Source organism: Equus quagga, chromosome 11 (assembly GCF_021613505.1).
Source record: "Equus quagga isolate Etosha38 chromosome 11, UCLA_HA_Equagga_1.0, whole genome shotgun sequence".
NCBI classification, from domain to species: domain Eukaryota; kingdom Metazoa; phylum Chordata; class Mammalia; order Perissodactyla; family Equidae; genus Equus; species Equus quagga.
Window position 1 is genome coordinate 65790172 of NC_060277.1, and position 18260 is coordinate 65808431.

The following is an 18260-nucleotide window of genomic DNA, read 5'->3' on the forward strand; positions in this document are numbered from 1 at the left end:
CTGTTCAGATCCCAGGTGTAGAACTACGCACTGCTCATCAAGCCATGCTGTGGTAGGTGTCCCACATATAAAGTAGAGGAAGATGGGCACAGCTGTTAGCTCAGGGCCAATCCTCCTCAGCAAAAAGAGAAGGATTGGCAGCAGATGTTAGCTCAGAGCTAATCTTCCTCAAAAAAAAAAAAAAAAAGAGAAATCACCCAAGATGAGGTAGTTGGCCAAGGTGAAAGGGATGAGGTCATTGGAGAAAAAAGTTCAGGGTGTCAAGTGGTCATGGACATGGATTCAGAACAATGGAAGGGATCGAGGTGGAGAACAAGACTAAGAACCAGGGACCAATGCCCTTGAAGAAGGAGGAAGAGTTAGGAAGAGTTGAATAGGATAAGGATTGGCTACAAATGATAGAAAACATCAAGATTAATAGGACTTAAATAAGACAAAAGTTTGTCTCCCACACTTAGAACATCCAATGATATCCTATCCGGCTCATAGGTACTCCTCAGTGTCAAGGGACCCAGCCTCCTTCTTTATCTTGTTACTCTGCTTTGTGTGGTGCCAATTCCCAAAGCTACTTCATGGTCCAATATGGTGCTGGAGTTCCAGCCATCACTTTATTCCAGACAGCAGGAAGCAAGAATGGGTGAAGAGAAGCATGCACCCTTCATTTTACATTAGTAGATTTTATTTTTTATTTTTATTTATTTATTGAGGAAGATTAGCCCTGAGCTAACATCTGCTGCCAATCCTCCTCTTTTTGCTGAGGAAGACTGGCCCTGAGCTAACATCCTTGCCTATCTTCCTCTACCTTATATGTGGGACGCCTACCACAGCATGGCTTGTCAAGCAGTGCCATGTCCGCACCAGGGATCGGAACCAGTGAACCCCAGGCCGCCAAGAAGTGCAACAGGCACACTTAACCACTGCGCCACCGGGCCGGCCCCCAAGCATTGCATTTTAAAAGAGAAATCTGGAAAGCTTCTGCTGTTTTCCACATGAGAATGCTGAAGTCCTGACTTGCACACTTTTCTATTCCCCATTCCCTAAAACCTAATGATGAGGAAGGGGGCAGAAAATATGCCTCTAAGCCCAAATGAGTGACCCGAGGCACAATGTGGTGGCCGCTGGGTGAGGTGAAGCGGGGCAATGCAAGCCCCTCCTCCCCCCGCATCCTAATTTTCCACTGCAGCCTGTTCTCCGAAACACAGGCTGCTTCCTGGGCTCATGAAGGACAAAACATGTTGCAGCAGCAGAACAGAAAACAGATCCAATAGCATAAGATTAACAATAAAAAAGTGGGCAGATTGTTAAGCGAAATAACTCAGACAAAGACAAATAGCGTATGATTTCACTCATATGTGGAAGATAAACAAACACATAGATAAGGAGAATAGGTTGGTTACCAGAGGGGAAGGGGGTGGGGGGAGGGCAAAAGGGATAAAGGTGCAGATACGTATGGTGACAGATAAAAACTAGACTTGGTGGTGAAAACGATGTAGTTTATACAGAAACTGAAATATAATAATGTACACTTGACCTTTATACAATGTTATAAATCAATATGACCTCAATAAAAAAAATAAAAAATAAGCGGGCAGATTAATAAAATTAGCTGAGGTTTTTTGGTTCTTGTCTGTCCAAGACACATTTGGAAGTAACATGAGGCGAGGGAGAGGGCAGCAGACACACTGGGGACAAAGCATGAGGCCCAGGTGAGCCTCCCTGGCCTGCTCAGCAGCCTCCTTCCCGGGTCCACTCTCGGGCATTGATGAAGAGCTGGAGCCAGGGGGAGGTGGTCAGAGTGTCAAATGGTGGGGGTCGCCATGCCCATTGCCAAGGTCTCACAGACCGCTCAGGGTGAGGCATGAGAGCCAGGTGGCGGCCATCAAGGGAGCAGAGGCCAGCCACGCCCCCTGGGGACCCATTGGGATTCAGAGGGTACTGTTCTGTGGGGTTCCCGTCATCGTCTGCCCAGTGCAGTGGAGCCAAGCCCTTGGCCTCAATCTGGGCTTGCAGTTCCGGAGAAGAAAATGCCATGTAACCTGGGAGGGAAGAAGGGGAATGAGAGCAAAGTTCCTTCATGCCCTCCACCCACCCCCGCCCTCAGACCCTTCCCGCTGCCTCTCCAGATCCTGACCTTCTCCATGGGCGCTCCACACAGGCAGCACGGCTCCCTCCATCCCTCGCAGCATCAGGGCCGGCCCAGGCCCCACGCGCACACTGGCCCAGCGAGACTCATAACGCCCAGACAGGTTGTGGCGCAGCAGGAGGCCGGGCTGGGCTGGCCAGGAGTCATGGCCCATCTCCCCTGCCTCCTCATTGGGATTGCCTCCCACCCAGCCCAGCAGAGCCAGCAGCTGACAGCCGTTACACACGCCCAGGCTAAAGGTGTCTGGCCGCTTCCGGAAGCGCCTCAGCTCAGCCCCGGCCTGTGGATGAAAGGTCACCGCAGCCGCCCACCCTAGGAGGGAACAGGGAAGTTGGGGTGAGACCTGGAATGAAGGAGTTGGCTGCTCTGCCATCCCCGCAGGCACTGTTACACTCCCCCAGGACTGCACTGCCCTGCAGAGCTTGGGAAAATTCGAAGAAAGAAATGGGTTTATCTGCTTAAATCAGATGTTATCAACACCTGGGCCAGGAAATGGCCCCATAATAAGTTTTTTGCTTGGCCAGCAGCACATTTTCAAAATTTTTATTTAGTTGCCTAAGATTTAAACATATGATTTCATATAAAAATCTGGATTTTTGGCTTCTCTTGAAAACCAGAAAGACCTGGCCATGCTAAGCCAGCTTTGCAACAGGACAATCTGCTGGAGTTGAGTAGCAGCTACCCCTTTAGAAAGGGCATGTCCCCTCCAGGTTGGCAGAGTGCCACGCAGTCACCTGCCTCATTTAAGTTACCTGCAGGAGGCCTTCTGTTGGCATCTGGCCCAGAATGAAAGCACTCCCTCTCCCCCGGCCTTGTGGAGGTGAGACGCCAATTCTCAGTCAAGGAAGAAGGGAGCTAAGGCACCTCTTCAGGAATGTGTGAGGGTGGCAGTGGGCAGAAGCCTGCACACCCACCTTTGGCAGAGCCCAGGACATCTGCGAAGCTGAAGCCACCCACGAAGGCTATGCCGCGGAATGTGTCCAGCCCGATTGCCCCAGAACAGAGGTCCTGCATGGTCACATCCCACACCTGGCAGGGTGGGGAGGGGAAGTGTCAGAGGACAAATAGCCCAAGGCCCAGCCCCAGCTCTGCCAGCCACCCTGCTCACCTCAAACCCAGCCAAGTGGAAGGCATCAGCCATCTCCCGGTCTCCGTTACTGCCCTCCTCTCGCATGATGGCGACTCGGGGGGTGGGACCTCCTGCGGGGAGAAGAAGGAGTGTCTCTGCGCCAGAGGGCTACTGCTCCATCCCAACCCCCTAGACACCTTTTCCAGGGCAGGCCAGGGCATCCCGGCCCAAAGTGCCCAGGAAGCCAAGCTTCTGTGCACATTCCCTCACCAGGCTCGCGGGGCACGGAAGCTTTGGGAAAGGTGGGGGGCAGGCAGTAGCTGGGCCCTGTCCGCTCCCTCAGCCCCTGTTCTTCCTCAGCCACACAGCTCGGCTCTGCCTGCAGCCGGTCCAGCTGGAAACTCGTCTCTTCCCAGAGGGCTCGCAGCTGCCCAACAGGCTCCTCCAGAACCACAGCCCCATTCACTGACACCCGGACCTAGAGAGAGGCGCAAATCTATCAGGGCCAAGAGTAAGGACACCCAAGCTGGGCCCCCTCCAAGGCTGGCAGAGGTGAAGCTCAGCCTGTTCTTCACTTCCTCACCATGGCGTGGGGCCCGGCATCGCCCGTGTGGCCCAGCTCCAGGCAGTGGAGGCCTGCATCCTGGTAACGCTTCAGCACTTGAGCCACGTCTGGCTCCTGCACCTCCAGCACCAGGCCTGGCTCCTCGGCAAACAGCACAGGCAGCGCTAGGAGAGCAATGTGGGCATCAGGGTGACTAGAATACTGCCAGGGACTCAGAGGTTGGAGTCAGGAGAGTATGGCCGAGGGTTGAGGGAGTGGAGGCAGGGATCACGGGTTGGGGGAGGCCTGGGAGAGTGGGACCAAGGATGTGGCATCAGGGTATGTGAAGGTTTCAGAGGGGTGCAGTCAGGAACAGTGGGTGTCATCTTGCTCAGCAGTCAGAGCAGACAGCAAGGGTCTCAGGGGAAAAGGGGCTGGGGACACTCCGTTCTTTAACAGGGCGTGGGGCCTGCAGGGTGGGGCAGGCAGCCCAGGCCCAAGTCTAGACCCTGGGCTCCTCACCGTTGACCCCAGGGGCAGGCACATCTGCCTCTATTCCACAATTCCCAGCAAAGGCCATCTCTAGCAGGCAGGTGATGAGACCCCCGTCGCTGACATCATGGCCGGAGCAGAGGAGGCGGTCTGGAGGAAGGAGAAAAAAGCTCAACAACCTCGGGGCCCAAACCTGGTGGCCCCGCCCCTCTTCTGGAGAGTCAGTAGTGTGTGTGAGAATATGGGCACATTCAGAGAACTGAGAGAAGGGCAGCCAGTCCCTCCTGGCCCACCCTCACATGCTCAGCTGGAGAATGCCTGCCACATGTCAGCCACAAGCGCCGTCTGCCCCAGGGCCTCACTCACCTTTCAGCAGCCCCTGGGTGATGCTGAAGGCACGCACCAAGTTCTCCGGAAGGTCCAGATCGGGAGGCTGCTCACCAATCTGGGAGAAGCACTGGGCCAGAGCTGTACCCCCCAGCCGGTGGTGCCCAGGACTCAGGAGGACATAGAGCAGATGGCCTGGGGAGACAGGGAAGGGGTGAGGGGAGATGAATGCTCAGGAGCACTGAAGTTCCCAGCATGTGGCGAGATACCCAGACCACAAGTCCCAGAAAGTACCACAGCCCCAGTGCCCAGATGAGGGGGCCAGCACCCACAAAGCAGACCCCAAACAAAGGACCTGGCTCTGCATACACAATGCAGTGGGGGGTTTTGGAGGAGAAACTCATACCTCTCCCTCCAGGACACTTGAGGTCTGGGGTCACAGTGGCTGTAATGTCTGGACAGACAGCATAGGCTGAGATGACCAGAGATCCTGAGGAGCAAGGTGTAAGAGAGTAGGGCACCAGCCCAGCCCTGCAGGTCCTGCCCCTCTCCCCATGGCCCCCAGACCTCACCAGGAGCCCGCACGGTCTCAGAGCCAACCCGGGCAGCCATGCTGAGAGAGTCCTTGCCACCATCAACTGCCACACCCAGGGCCGCCATCACTGCCACCATGGCCTCACAGGCGTCAGCCAGAGCTGCACCCTCTCCTGGGAGCTTGGCTGCCCACATCCAGTTCCCACTGCACTTCACATCCTGGGAGGTGGTGGAGACTCAGCATTAGAGAAAGAAGAGAGATGTGCAGAGTCCAGGGTACAGGCAGAGGGGCTGGGGGTCACAAGCATGAAGGGCAGGAGGGGTAAGTAAATGGTGGATGTGGACATGTCCCAAAGGCCTGGGGCTCCAGGGCAGAAGCTGCAGGGGACTCACCCGGAGGTCAGTGACCAGAGCGAACACCAGGTTGGTGAGGGCTTCGGCCACGGCCAGCCGGGCAGCGACCTTGGGGTCCAATAGGCTCTTAACTGGCTGCTCTCCCAGGGCTGTGGCGGCCCCTATGAGCTCCTGGTGACTCAGTGCCACGACCGCCACGTCTGCCAGAGGGGTATGCAGGGGCCCAACACACTGCTGCTGCGCCACCAGGCCACCCACAGAGCGGTCCACCTGCAGAACCAGGTGGGGTTGGTAAGAAGCCAAGGGACAGGGACACCAGGGCAGTAGGAGGCCTGGCTCACCAGGAACATAAAAACAAGACTCAGAGAGTGGGCAGCAGGGACCAGGCCATCAAGGTGGTTGTTCTGCCCCTGCCACTTCTCCCTTGGGCCTGGTGAACCCCCACAACAGTCCCCAAGAGCGGGAGGCCAGGGGTAGGTGAGCAGAGGGAAGGGGGCAGAGGGCTGAGGGGGCAGAGCAGGGGTGCAGGGAGGACCTTGTTGGTGAGGTAGCGCTTGCTGGCCACGGCAGGCAGCCTCAGGACCCGCTCCAGAGCCTGGCGCACGCTCAGCCCCGGGGGCAAGGCCAGAGGCTGCAGCACCGGGAGATTCCTCTGGAGGAAGAACTCCTGCAACACAGATGGTGATGAGGATGTGAGGCCAAGGGAGGGCTGGGGACTCAGGGGACTGAGCACACCCAGGGTAGAGGGTGTCTGAAGAGCTGGGCCAGAGAAGGGAGGAACCAGCCTTCCCTCCCACCCCCACATACCTTCCGAGGCATCTTGCCCAGCACCCAATCCAGCTCCAGGTCCACAGGGGTTGGTGGGGTTGGAGGGGCATCCCCCTGGCCATCTCCTTCCACAGGACACTGCCGATCATCCACCAGCACTATCTACAGACCACAGGGACACCGCCCAGAGGGAATGAGACTGTGAATACCAATAGGAAACACTTCTAGAAAGCAGGGCAGAAATGTTCTTTCCACCTGTTTGGCTTTCCCTAGTGAGTCCTAGTGAGGCCACACATGTGTGCCGCCATCTCCCATCCTCCTCTCATCTCTTTCCCTTGACAGCTCTCCCTCCAGCCTGTACACAAGGAGCTCAGGCCCATCCAGTGTCTGCTGCCGACTCCCCGGGCCAACTCACTCTCCTGTCTCCAGTGATGGTGCCCACAAAGCAAGCTGGGCAGCGTTCCCGGGTGCTGACACGACTGAGGAAGTCCCGGTGGGGGGGCCTCAGCAAAAGTGCATTCGACTCCTGGTACTCAGCCCCCCAGATTTCCAGGGCGTTCAGGGTCGGATCCCCGAGCTGCACATCCACGGGGAAGGAGGAAGGAGAAGGGTCAGTGGGTGCTCCAAGTTTCATGTTCTTGCTGGGAGTGGGGGAAGATGGGTGGGGCCAGCTATGTCTGGCAGGGGTTGGGAGATAGCCAGACTTCAGGGGATGAGACCTACCTGGAAGCGGCTGGTGTAAATGACGGCTCCCGCGGGGTCACTCAGCTCCTTCAGGACGTTGCCTGGTGAGAGGGTTGCCGGGAGAGGTGGTGATCTGACCATGATCAGCACCAGGCAAACAAAGGGCAATCCTCAGCCTCCAAAGGAGCCCCTGATTCTGTGTCTCCCTGCTTGAATCGCTGCTGCACCCTCACCAACAACCACCCCATGGGAGCAGGCTCCTATCACCCCAAGCCTGAGCCTGTCCAGAATGTACAGGGGGTGGAGTCTGGGACCCAGAGCTGGGTGGGCGGCTGTGGACCCTTGATACCTCTCCCTAAACCAAACCTGGCAGGAGACCAGGTAGGTCCAGTTCCTTGTCCCAACCCCTTCTCTCACCATTGCCACCAGCACCCTGGTCATGGAGGCTGCAGAAGGGGTTTCCCATGGGGGCCTCCACACAAGCCCGGATCACACGGTTCATCTTCTGTTCCATCTCTGGGTCTCCCCGCTGCACAGCCCCAAAGTCCAGGTCACTGGCGTTGTCTCCCTGCACCTGGAGGAACACATGGCATAGCTCAGCTCAGGGAGATTGGGAGCTCATACCTGACCCACGCACGGGGCCTGGCAGTATCATGGCGTCTGCATGTGCAGATGTCTCCACTTACCTGCACAGACGAAGCAGCTCCACCTCCAACTCCAATCCTGTAGACAGGACCCCCAACCTTTACAACATCCATGCCTGCCAGGAAGGAGGGCAGAATCAGAACACAGGGAAAGCCACTGAAGAAGTGTGAGACGAAGGGAAGCTGATATTAGGGGAGAGCAAGCGAAATTACAAATACATATATTCTTTGATTGAGTAAATACACTTCGAGGAATTTATTCTCCAGATTTATCTGCACAGGTACAAAATGACCTATGTACAAAATTACTGAAGCATTATTTATATTACCAAAAATAGGAAATAACCTAAATGCTAACAACAGAGAACTGATGAAATAAATTATGGTACAGCCATATAATGAAACACTACACCACCACAAAAGAGAATTACATATGAATAGGGGTGCATTCTGAGAAACGTGTTGTTAGGCAACTTCGTCACTGTGCAAACATCAGCGTGTACTCACACAAACATAGATGGTATAGCACACTACACACCTAGGCTGTATGGTACTAATCTTATGGGACCACTGTCCTATATGTGGTCCATTGTTATGCAGCACATAACTAACATGATTTCATCAATACGAAATGATCTCCAAGATAGATTACTAAGTGAACAAAGTAAGGTAGAGAAGTATGCATACCGTTTACAATAGCATCAAAAAGAAATAAAAGGGAATAAATTTAACAATATAAGTGCAAGAAAACTACACAGAAAACCACAAGACATCTTAGAAGACCTAAACAAATGGAAAGAGATCCCATGTTCATAGATTGAAAGACTTAACACTGTTATGACGGCAGCACTCCCCAAAGCGATCTGCAGAGTCAATGCAATCCCTGTCAAAATCTCAGATGTGGGGCTGGCCCCATGGCCGAGTGGTTAAGCTCGCACGCTCCGCTTCAGCGGCCCAGGGTTTCCCCGGTCCGGGCCCTGGGCGCGGACACGGCACCGCTCATGGGACCACGCTGAGGAAGCATCCCACATGCCACACCTGGAAGGACCCACAACTGAAAATACACAGCTATGTATCGGGGGGCTTTGGGGAGAAAAAGGAAAAATAAAAAAGTCTTTGGAAAAAAAAATCTCAGATGTCTTTTTTGCAGAAAGTGATCAGCTGATCCTAAAATTTGTATGCAAACGTGAGAGACCTAGAACAGCCAAAAGAATCTTGAAAAAGAACAAAACTGGAGGACTCATACTTTCTGCTTTTATTTTATTTTTTTATTTTGGAGGAAGATAGCCCTGAGCTAACTACTGTCAATCCTCCTCTTTTTGCTGAGGAAGACTGGCCCTGAGCTAACATCCATGCCCATTTTCCGCTACTTTATACGTGGGACGCCTACCACCGCATGGCTTTTGCCAAGTGGTGCCATGTGTGCACCCGGGATCCGAACCAGCGAACCCCGGGCCGCTGAGAAGCGGAACCTGCGAACTTAACCGCTGCACTACCGGGCTGGCCCCTCTGTTTTTAAAACTTAATTCAAATGCACAATAATCACGACAGTGTGGTAGTAGCATAAGGACAGTATGGTATATAGATCAATGGAACAGAACTGTGAGTTCATAAATGGACCCATACATTTATGGCCAATTGATTTCTTTTTTTTTTTTTTTAAAGATTTTATTTTTCCTTTTTTTCCCAAAGACCCAAGTACATAGTTGTGTATTTTAAGTTGTGGGTCCTTCTAGTGGTGGCATGTGGGATGCCGCCTCAGCATGGCTTGATGAGCAGTGCCATGTCCGTGCCCAGGATTGGAACTGGCAAAACCCTGAGCCGCTGAAGTGGAGCACGCAAATTTAACCACTCGGCCATGGGGCTGGCCCCTGGACAAGTGATTTTTGACAGGAGTTCCAAGACAATTCAATAGGACAAGAATAGTCTTTTCAAAAGGTCGTGTTAGGACAACTGGATAGCCACATGTGTACGAATGAAGTTGGACCCCTACTTCACCAAAAAAAAAAAAATTAATAAAAAATGTATCAGAGACCTAAATGTAAGAGCTAAAAGCTACAAAAGTATTACAAGAAAACATACGAGTAAACCTTTGTCACCTTGGCTTAGGCAATGATTTCTTAGTCATGACACCAAAACCACAAGCAACAAAAGAAAAAAATAGATAAACTGGACTTTACCAAAATTAAAAATGTTTGAGCTTCAGAGAACACCACGAAGAAAGTAAAAAGACAATCTAAAGAATGGGAGAAAATATTTGCAAACCATGTATCTATCTGATAAGGGTCTAGTATCCAGAATATATAAAGAACTCTTGCAACTCCACAAAAAAAGACAAATAACCCAATTTAAAAAGGGGCAAAGGATCCAAACAGACATTTCTCCAAGTAAGATATACAAATGGCCAACAACCATAGGAAAAGATGCTCAACATCATTAGTCATCAGGGAAATGCAAATCAAAACCACAATGAGATCCTACTTCATAACCACTACAATGGCTATAAGCAAAGAGACAGATAATAACGAGTGTTGACGAGGAGGTGAAGAGACTGGAACCCTCATTCACTGCTGGGGGGAATGTAAAATGGCACAGATGCTTTGGCAAACAGTCTGGCAGCTTTTCAAAAAGTTGAGCATAGTTACCATGTGACCCAACAATTCCACTCCTAGTTACATACCCAAGAGAAATGAGAACATAGGTACATAGAAAAACTCGTACACAAATGTTTATAGCAGCGTTATCCATAATAGCCAAAAAGTAGAAACAACTCAAATGTTTATCGATTGATGTATAAGTAAAATGTGATATGTCTATATAATAGAATATTACTCCACCATAAACAGGAATGAAGTACTAATACATACTACAAAAGGGATGAACCTTGAAGACGTTATGGTAAGTGAAAGAAGCCAGCCCCAAAAAGCTACATATTGCGTGATTCTATTTATATGAAATGTCCAGAACAGGCAAATCCATAGTAGATTAGTGATTGCCAGAGGAGGGGGATGGTGACGGACTGCTGATGGGGATGGGGTTTCCCTCTGGGGTGATGAAAATGTTCTGGAATTAGTGGTGATCAACGCCCAACTTTTAATGTAGTATTAAAAACCACTGACTTATACATTTACATTTTAAAAGGGTGAACGTTATGGCATATGAATTACATCTCGATAAAGTGGTTATTAAAAAAAAGAAGTGTATACGTATGTTATTTATTTTTCAAAAGGGACCAATATACATAAGGGGCTGTTGATACATGCAGGAAATACCTCTGGTAGAGTACAAAAGTAACCGATTAACAACGGTTATCTCTAAGGAGGGAAACCGAGTGGCGGGAAGTAGAGGAAGGAGTGTTCGCTGTATAACCTTTCTTGCCTTTTAAATTCTGAATCATGTGACTGGGTCACCTATTCAGTAAGTGGAACCTGGCCTTTATCTTGATTCCACCATGGCACCTAGTATAGTGCCCAGCTCCGGGGGCTCAGTAAATGTTTGCCCAACTGAACTGAGCTGGCAGATAAAAGCCGCTGGCAGACGGCAGGTGCTGAAGAAACAGTGGCTGCTTTGATTTAGCAGGGTGGGCCCCTGCCACGCGGAAGTAAACCAGGGAGGACACGACAACAGCACAGACTGAGACCGCCCCACCTGTCCTGCCCTGGAAACCTGTACTGGAGAGAAGAGACATGAGCTCAGAGATTAAAAACTAACCACTCAAGTGTCCTTTAAATTCCCCTCCTGCAAGTGCCACGTGCTAGGGAGAAAGCCGGCTGCATCTGGAGAAAGGCGGCAGGCTCTTACCTGGCTCTGGGGGCTCCTTGCTCACGTGCTCAGCTTCCATGGACCCAATGCCCCCACTAAACATGATGGGCTTGATCCACTCACGCCGCTGGCCGTCTGGGAGCTGGAGGCCCAAGGAGCGGGCGAAGCCTGAAGCACGAATAGCACAAGGAGAGGGGATAGGGTCCAGTCACTCAGTGCCCGCAGCGCTCACTCAGTCACACACCCCACCCCACCTCAGGACTAGGTGTCCATTATCCCCTACTCCCCCCAGCCTCACCGGCCAGCACTGGTTCCCCAAACTTGTTGCCGTAGTCAGAAGCTCCATTACTGGCCTCAATGGCAACCTCCAGAGGCTGGGCAAAGTTCCCAGGATACTGGAAGCTCGGATCCTCCCAGGGCAGAGTGTAACCTGGGCAGGGAAGGAGAAAGTTGGATGCACTGTAAAGATGAAAGACAGAGGAGCCAGAGTCCTTCAGGAAGAGTCTAAGCACCAAGGACCACCTGTGTAGGTGGAATATTTCATTTTGGGAAGTTCTGTTTTAGGAAAGCATAAAGCCTGCAATAAAGTATTGGTCTTGCTCCCCAGCTCCCACACCAGCCTCCCCTCTGACTCTTGGGATCACTTCTTAAGGTTTTCTAAGAAACTAGATTTTGGTGGCAGGTGATGGTCATAAGACTGACCCAATATCCTGTTTTCTTGCTGAGACGATGCTAGTTTATAAAGAAAATTGCGGTGTGCAAAGCCAGTGTGGTGACCTGGCTCTCCCCTGGCCTACAGTCCTCATGACCATGGTCAGTGAAAGGTCAGCTACTCTAGAGCCCTCCCTCTCAAGAAAAGGTAACCAGGATGGCCCTTTGACCTAAGAGATCAAAGTGTTCGGTGCGTGCCAAGACAAGGAATCTGGAAGGAGAGATGGTAGAGAAGAAAGAGATGGGACCTGGGATGTGCAGGTTTCCAAAGCAATAGCCAGCAGTGCCAGCTACCACGTGGGCCCCGCGGCCTGTGCACTGGACATCTCGGATACGGCCCCCTGTGCCTGTGGTTGCACCGCTGAAGGGGGCTACTCCTGTGAAGAAAGCGGGGAGAGATACAGGTATTGAAGAGACAAATCTCAGCTCTGACTAGCTCATTGAAAATAAGGCCAACTGGCCTACCTGATTGTTCTTCCCAGGCCCAACCCGGGGGCCTGGGACCTTCGCCCTACCCTACTCTGATCTCACCTATCCCTCCCGGGGACCCAGCTCACCTGTGGGGAAGTTGTGTGTCTCTGCTGTGAAGACCACGTGTCTCAGCCCCTGCTGTTGCTGGAAGCGGCTTGGCTGTGTGGGGTCCTCAGGCCGTAGGAATTGGACCTCCTCCCCCTGGATTGCACTGTAGACACATCCTTTCGGGACCTTGCTTCCTTTCTGGGATCTGTGCTTACCCCATCAGGGCCTCAGGCCTCCCCTCCCCTGAGCCTGAGGTGACCCCAGCCTACCTGCTATTGTCACAGAACTTGAGGATGTTGTTGGGGTTTGAAGAGGCTTGGGTGCTCATGATGGACTCAAACAGTGAGTGTGCCAGTTCCTGCCCATCCACGTGGAGTCGGCCCTTGAAGAACCAGTGTCGGCTATGCTCGCTGCAGGGGGTGACACGGGGAGGGGAAGGCAGGGCAGAAACATGGGGTCATTTCTCAGCCCTTGCCATGTCTTTTTTTTTTTTTTGGAGGAAGATTAGTCCTGAGCTAACATCTGCTGCCAATCCTCCTCTTTTTTGCTGAGGAAGACTGGCCCTAAGCTAACATCCATGTCCGTCTTCCTCTACTTTATATGTGGGATGCCTGCCACAGCATGGCTTGCCAAGCGGTGCCATGTCCGCACCCGGGATCCAAACTGGCAAACCCTGGGCTGCCGAAGCAGAACATGCAAACTTAACCGCTGCACCACTGGGCCCAGTCCCAGCTCTTGCCATGTCTTACCAGCATTAACAGCAGAGTTACAGCCAACTCATATTTAGATAATATGTCCAGATATATTCCATAAAGTCATAATCTTCAAACACTGTGTCACTGTGAATGTCCAGATTCAAAGTAAAGATAAAACCAAGATTTGAATGTAGGCTACCAGCCATCTGGGGATCCCAGGCGCTCAACAGACTCAGGGAGGCTCTTAAGCCAAGAGAGAGCCATGAAGGCTAGTTCCTATGGCCTTCCCTTCCAACCTCCATGGGCTCAGACATCAGAACGTCTCCATTCCTCCCCACCTGTTGGACTGAGCCAAGTCGAAGGCCTCTACGATGCTGGGGTTCCGCTGTAGCTCCTGGAAGCGCTTGGTATAGAAATCTAGGTCCCAGGAGTCTAGAGCCAGACCTAGGAGACAAACCCAGAAAGAGCTGACAGTGGGACTCATGTCACCATATCCCAGGTCTCAGCACCCCTCCTAGCCTAGCCTGGGCCTTCCTCACAGGGACCCCTGCTTACCTAGTTCCTGGTTGGCTTTCTCCAGGGCAGGCCGGCCCTCGGTCAGTATGTTGATAGGGCCGTTGAGTGGTACTGGGATGCTCCCAAGGGAGAAGCTCTGGATAGGATGGGGGAAGTGCTGCTCCATCATCCGGTCATGCAGGGTAGCCACAGCAATGGCCTCCATCTCAGCTGAAGGGGGGTGGGCAAACTAAGGGCAGAGACACAGAGGGCAAGGGATGGGGAGTTGAAGAACAGACAAAATGATGTACCCTCGGTCCTCCAACTCACGCGGCGCCAGCCCACTGCTAGCCTATATAGCACCTTTGTTTAGATTAAGAAAAGATGTCCCTTCCAGGTATGAGTCCATGTCAGGACGCACAGATTAGTAATGGGAGAACAGGCTGGATTTCTGTCCCATTCACTCCTTGACCAGGTGGTCCCAGGAAGTGAACAACCTGCAAACAGGGCAGGCCTAAAGCCAGGAGCTCTTCCCCATTTCCCCCATTATTACCCTGTTTAGGACCTAATCTCTTATCTCTGGCCCACTTCCTCCTGATCTCCCGCTGATTGCCCACCACCTCACCGAGAGCAGGTAGCGCCGGGTAGTCTCCACACGATCCACAGCCCCCAGCCCAGCGGCCCAGCACACTGACACGATGTTGGTAGATGTTGGGGTGGAGAAGTTCAGCCTGAGGAGTGGGCCACATGGTTAAGACCTGAGAGCCCCAGCTGAGAAGGTGGATCCTGCCCACGACTGTCCAGCTAACCTCTCACCTCTAGCCACCTCACCATTGGCCTCCAGCCTCAGATCTGGGCATGAAGAAACCTGCTTTCAAGGGTCGTTCAAATCAAATAATACCTGTCCTTCTAGCATCAAAATGCTTTGATTTCACCTTCTCAGAATACAATCTGTCTTACTTCCAGAACATACCTGGGAGCTAGTTCAGTCTTCAAAGACATCTTCCCACATAGGGAAGGGGTGTACATAGCTTTCTAGGCAGGGAGTAGGATGAAGGAAAAGCAAATCCCCCAAGGATCACAAGAGGAGGAAGAAGAGAAATGAGAGTGGAGGGGGTGAGGGGTGTGTGTGGAAGGGATGATATGCCTCGGAACATGGAAAGAGTTGCCCCAGGCTGACACTTGCCTGGGCCCAACCTCCAGAAGCAGGTCACTGGAGCCAGGAAGGAGCCAGGACTCCTGAGCAACATCATCCAATAACAAGGGGCAGCCAAATAACCACATCAGCTTCTTCATCTCCTCAGCGCTTGGGAGGGACTCCGCTGCAGGGAGACAGGATAAGGACACCTTGATCCACTGCCCCTGGCCCTGGGGTACCTCCCACAAGAATCCAATACCTGGCCCAACCTGTCCAGTTCACGTTGTAGCACAGCTCAGTTGTGATGCTCTGCAGCTCTGGCAGTTTCCCCTGCAGCTTCCTTCGAGTGTGTCCAGAGGCTGCCCCCTCATGGCCAGAGGGACGGACATAGAAGTGAAGGACTGAGGACATCTCTGCAAGTGTCCCTTGCTGGAGAGATGAGCCGGGTTCCTAAAAAATTATATTAAGTATAGCCTATCTGTTGAACAGACTTCAAGTTTCAAGGACAGATGAGGCTTTGAAGGCATTAGGGATGGGGTGGGGCAAAGTCATAGGGGTGTTCAGAGAGACAAGGTAACCCGAAAAATGTAACCTTGGGGGGGTGGTGTTAACTAATCCTGTAAAATGTGGGATCGGGATGTACAGGTGCATCTTTGACATGTTTTCCTTGAGCGCCTGCACTTTGCTGGGCCCCAGATAAGGTCTTAGGAACACAGCTGTGAACAAGATAGAAAGCATTTCTGCCCTCAGAGAGCTTACATTTTATTGAGGGAGACAGGTAAGTACCCAGACATTTCCAGTCAAGTGTGGTTAAGGCCAAGGGACTGTGGGTATCAACCTAGCACTACAGGAGTCTGGAAAGACTTCGTGGGAGAACCGGCATCTAAGCATAAACCTGCGGCATGAGCTGGACAGGGCCTGGCTGGTAAAGTCAAATGAGAATACTCTCCTGATACTCCTCTATCTATCTTCTGGTTGCTCCTTCTCAGTCACCTGTGCTGGTTCCTACTCTTCCACTCCACCTCTAAATGTTGGGTGCCCAGGGCTCTGTCCTTTGTTCTCTTCTCTCTACATGCTCTTCCTAAGGGACTTCATTCAGACCTGTGGCTTTAAATACCATCCAATAGACTGAATCAACGAAGTTGCCAGCATTCAACCATTTTGACCAAAAATGGTAATTTCATATTATTCGAGTTACTATCTGCCAGCAGACTCCATAACTTTATTCAATCCTGATTCTCCTTGAACCTTCAAACTAGTACATTCAAATGCTTACATAACATCTCCACATGGATGTCTCATAGACACAGATGATAGCCTGGTTTGGTCAAAACGAAAACTTTGATTTATTGTTTCTCCAGACCTGCTGTTCTCTCAGTCTTCCCCATCTCAGTAAATACCACCATCATCCAACCAGTTGCTCAAGCCAAAAACACAGGAGTCAACCTTAATTCTTTCCCTGAGCCTCTCTATACCCAATCTATCAGCAAATCTATTTCCAAACACATCCCAAGTCTGTCCACATTCTTTCACCTCTGCTACCATCACTCTAGTTCAAGTCACACCATCACTAACTTGGACTAATGCATTGGCCTCCTGACTAAGTAGCCCTGATTCCACCTCTGCCCCAACCACAATCCACTTGTCACAGGCCAGCATAAATGAAATCATGGGTTCTCATCACACATGGTATAACCTTCCAACTCAGTACCCAGACTTACCTGGTCTGGCCACTGACTACCAGTCCAACTCTATCTCATGCCACTCCCCTCACCCACGATGTACCACCACAATGGCTTTTTTTAATTCCTCTGACTTGCCAAGCTCAATTCTGGAGGGCGCTTCTCTGACCCCGATATTTGCGTGGCTAGCTCTTTGTTGTTATTTACATTTTAGGTGAAACTCACCTTCTGGGAAAGGACTTCCTTGACCTATGGCTCTGAAGTAGCCCTATCACATGGCCCTATTTTAATTTTCTATAAGGTATAGTACTTATCACTATCTGAAATTTTATTTTTACCTCTACCTTCCCCACTAGAACAAAATTTCCACGTTGGCATGGACTATAGCTGTTTTATCTCCATTGGATTACCAAGGCTTAGAACAATAGCTGGGGCTTAAAAAGGAAAAAATCTAAAACTTCTTGACTGACTGAATAAACTCTTGACTCTATCACTCACCAGCCTCTGTCACCCTTTCAGGCCAGGCCTCATTTCCATAAATGCTGCTCCTGCCAGATCAGTCTTGATTCCTCCCTTTCTCAGCCTTCCCACTCCGTGCTGATCACCCTTTCCAAAGTTAGACCCTCACAGGTGTCCTCCATACCATAATTCCTTCACAGGAATTATCACATTTGGTTTTCGTCTATCATTCCCAGTGAAACAGAAGCTCCAAGAGCGCGGGGACACGGTTGTCTACATCAGGACTGTATCGCCAATGACTAGCATGACATAAACTAGGAGATCGAGAGATATTCTGGGTGGTTAAATGAATGAACTGGGAAAGAGGGGCAGAGTTTACGTGGGGTCACCCCGCCGGGCGTCTGTGGAACTCGCGCGAGATAGCACGAATGGACGCAGACACGAGGGCCCCAAGTGGTCGCAGTTCGGCCTGGTAAGGATACAAAAGCGGCCAGGATCAGGCTTGGGGTGGGTGGCGAAGGGGTGCGGCAAGCAGTAGGATCCCGGCGGCGCGGCAGCGATACGCACGTGGAATCGTTGTCCAGGCCTCTGAGGTCCTCGAATCGTGGCGCGCTGCCCACGTCATCCGCGTGCGCCGCGGGCAGAGGCGTAACCTGAGGCCGCTGCGCCCTCCCACTCCCGCTGGGGGCGGGGCCGCCCTGGCCGCCGCCCTGGCCGCCGCCCCGGCCGCCGCCCTAGACCTTGGAGACTTAGAGGTTTGTACCCCAGGTGGTTTAGTCTCACAAATATGTCTTGGGTTAACGTTTGTGAAAATACGGTCAGTTCCGTGTCCCCGCCTCTCGTATGCCGGCGCAAGCTGTGACGTAGACAGATACTTTGAATGCAGGAAACGGAATGAGAAGCATTTTCCATGTCCAGGACTCAGTTTCCCTAACCTTACTGCCTTGGCTTGCTTGCTTTCTCTTTTTCCTTTTCTGAATGAACCAATTTATTTAATTCTCAGCAGAGTGGGAGGGATATTTCTTTTTTTTTTTAAGATTTTATTTTTCCTTTTTCTCCCCAAAGCCCCCTGGTACATAGTTGTATATTTTTAGTTGTGAGTCCTTCTAGTTGTGGCATGTGGGATGCCACCTCAGCCTGGCTCCACGAGCCGTGCCATGTCGTCGCCCAGGATTGGAACTGGTGAAACCCTGGGCCCCCCAAGCAGAGTTAGCGAACTTAACTGCTCCGCCTCGGGCTG

The 18260-nt window shown here is 51.8% G+C and overlaps 1 protein-coding gene across 2 annotated transcripts; it reads right to left on the minus strand.

The window, feature by feature from the left end:
* Positions 1-1476: 1476 nt before the first annotated feature.
* PFAS (phosphoribosylformylglycinamidine synthase) lies at positions 1477-17692 on the minus strand. Of its 2 annotated transcripts, none has more exons than XM_046677526.1 (28): positions 17588-17692; positions 15149-15329; positions 14928-15063; positions 14367-14472; positions 13802-13991; positions 13585-13690; positions 12821-12961; positions 12590-12714; positions 12281-12409; positions 11620-11751; positions 11361-11489; positions 7602-7675; positions 7333-7489; positions 6955-7016; positions 6647-6808; positions 6271-6393; positions 5999-6130; positions 5503-5733; positions 5148-5328; positions 4982-5065; positions 4615-4770; positions 4279-4398; positions 3796-3941; positions 3483-3690; positions 3252-3343; positions 3058-3172; positions 2132-2455; positions 1477-2036 (listed from the first exon to the last, which is right to left on the minus strand). In XM_046677526.1, exons 2-28 carry the CDS (start codon positions 15288-15290, stop codon positions 1726-1728), a joined length of 4014 nt encoding a protein of 1337 aa, XP_046533482.1. In that variant the 5' UTR covers positions 15291-15329; positions 17588-17692; the 3' UTR covers positions 1477-1725. The 2 variants fall into 2 exon arrangements, with proteins under 2 accessions (XP_046533482.1, XP_046533480.1); XM_046677524.1 differs by lacking the exon at positions 17588-17692 and adding an exon at positions 17060-17568.
* Between the last annotated feature and the right edge of the window lie 568 nt (positions 17693-18260).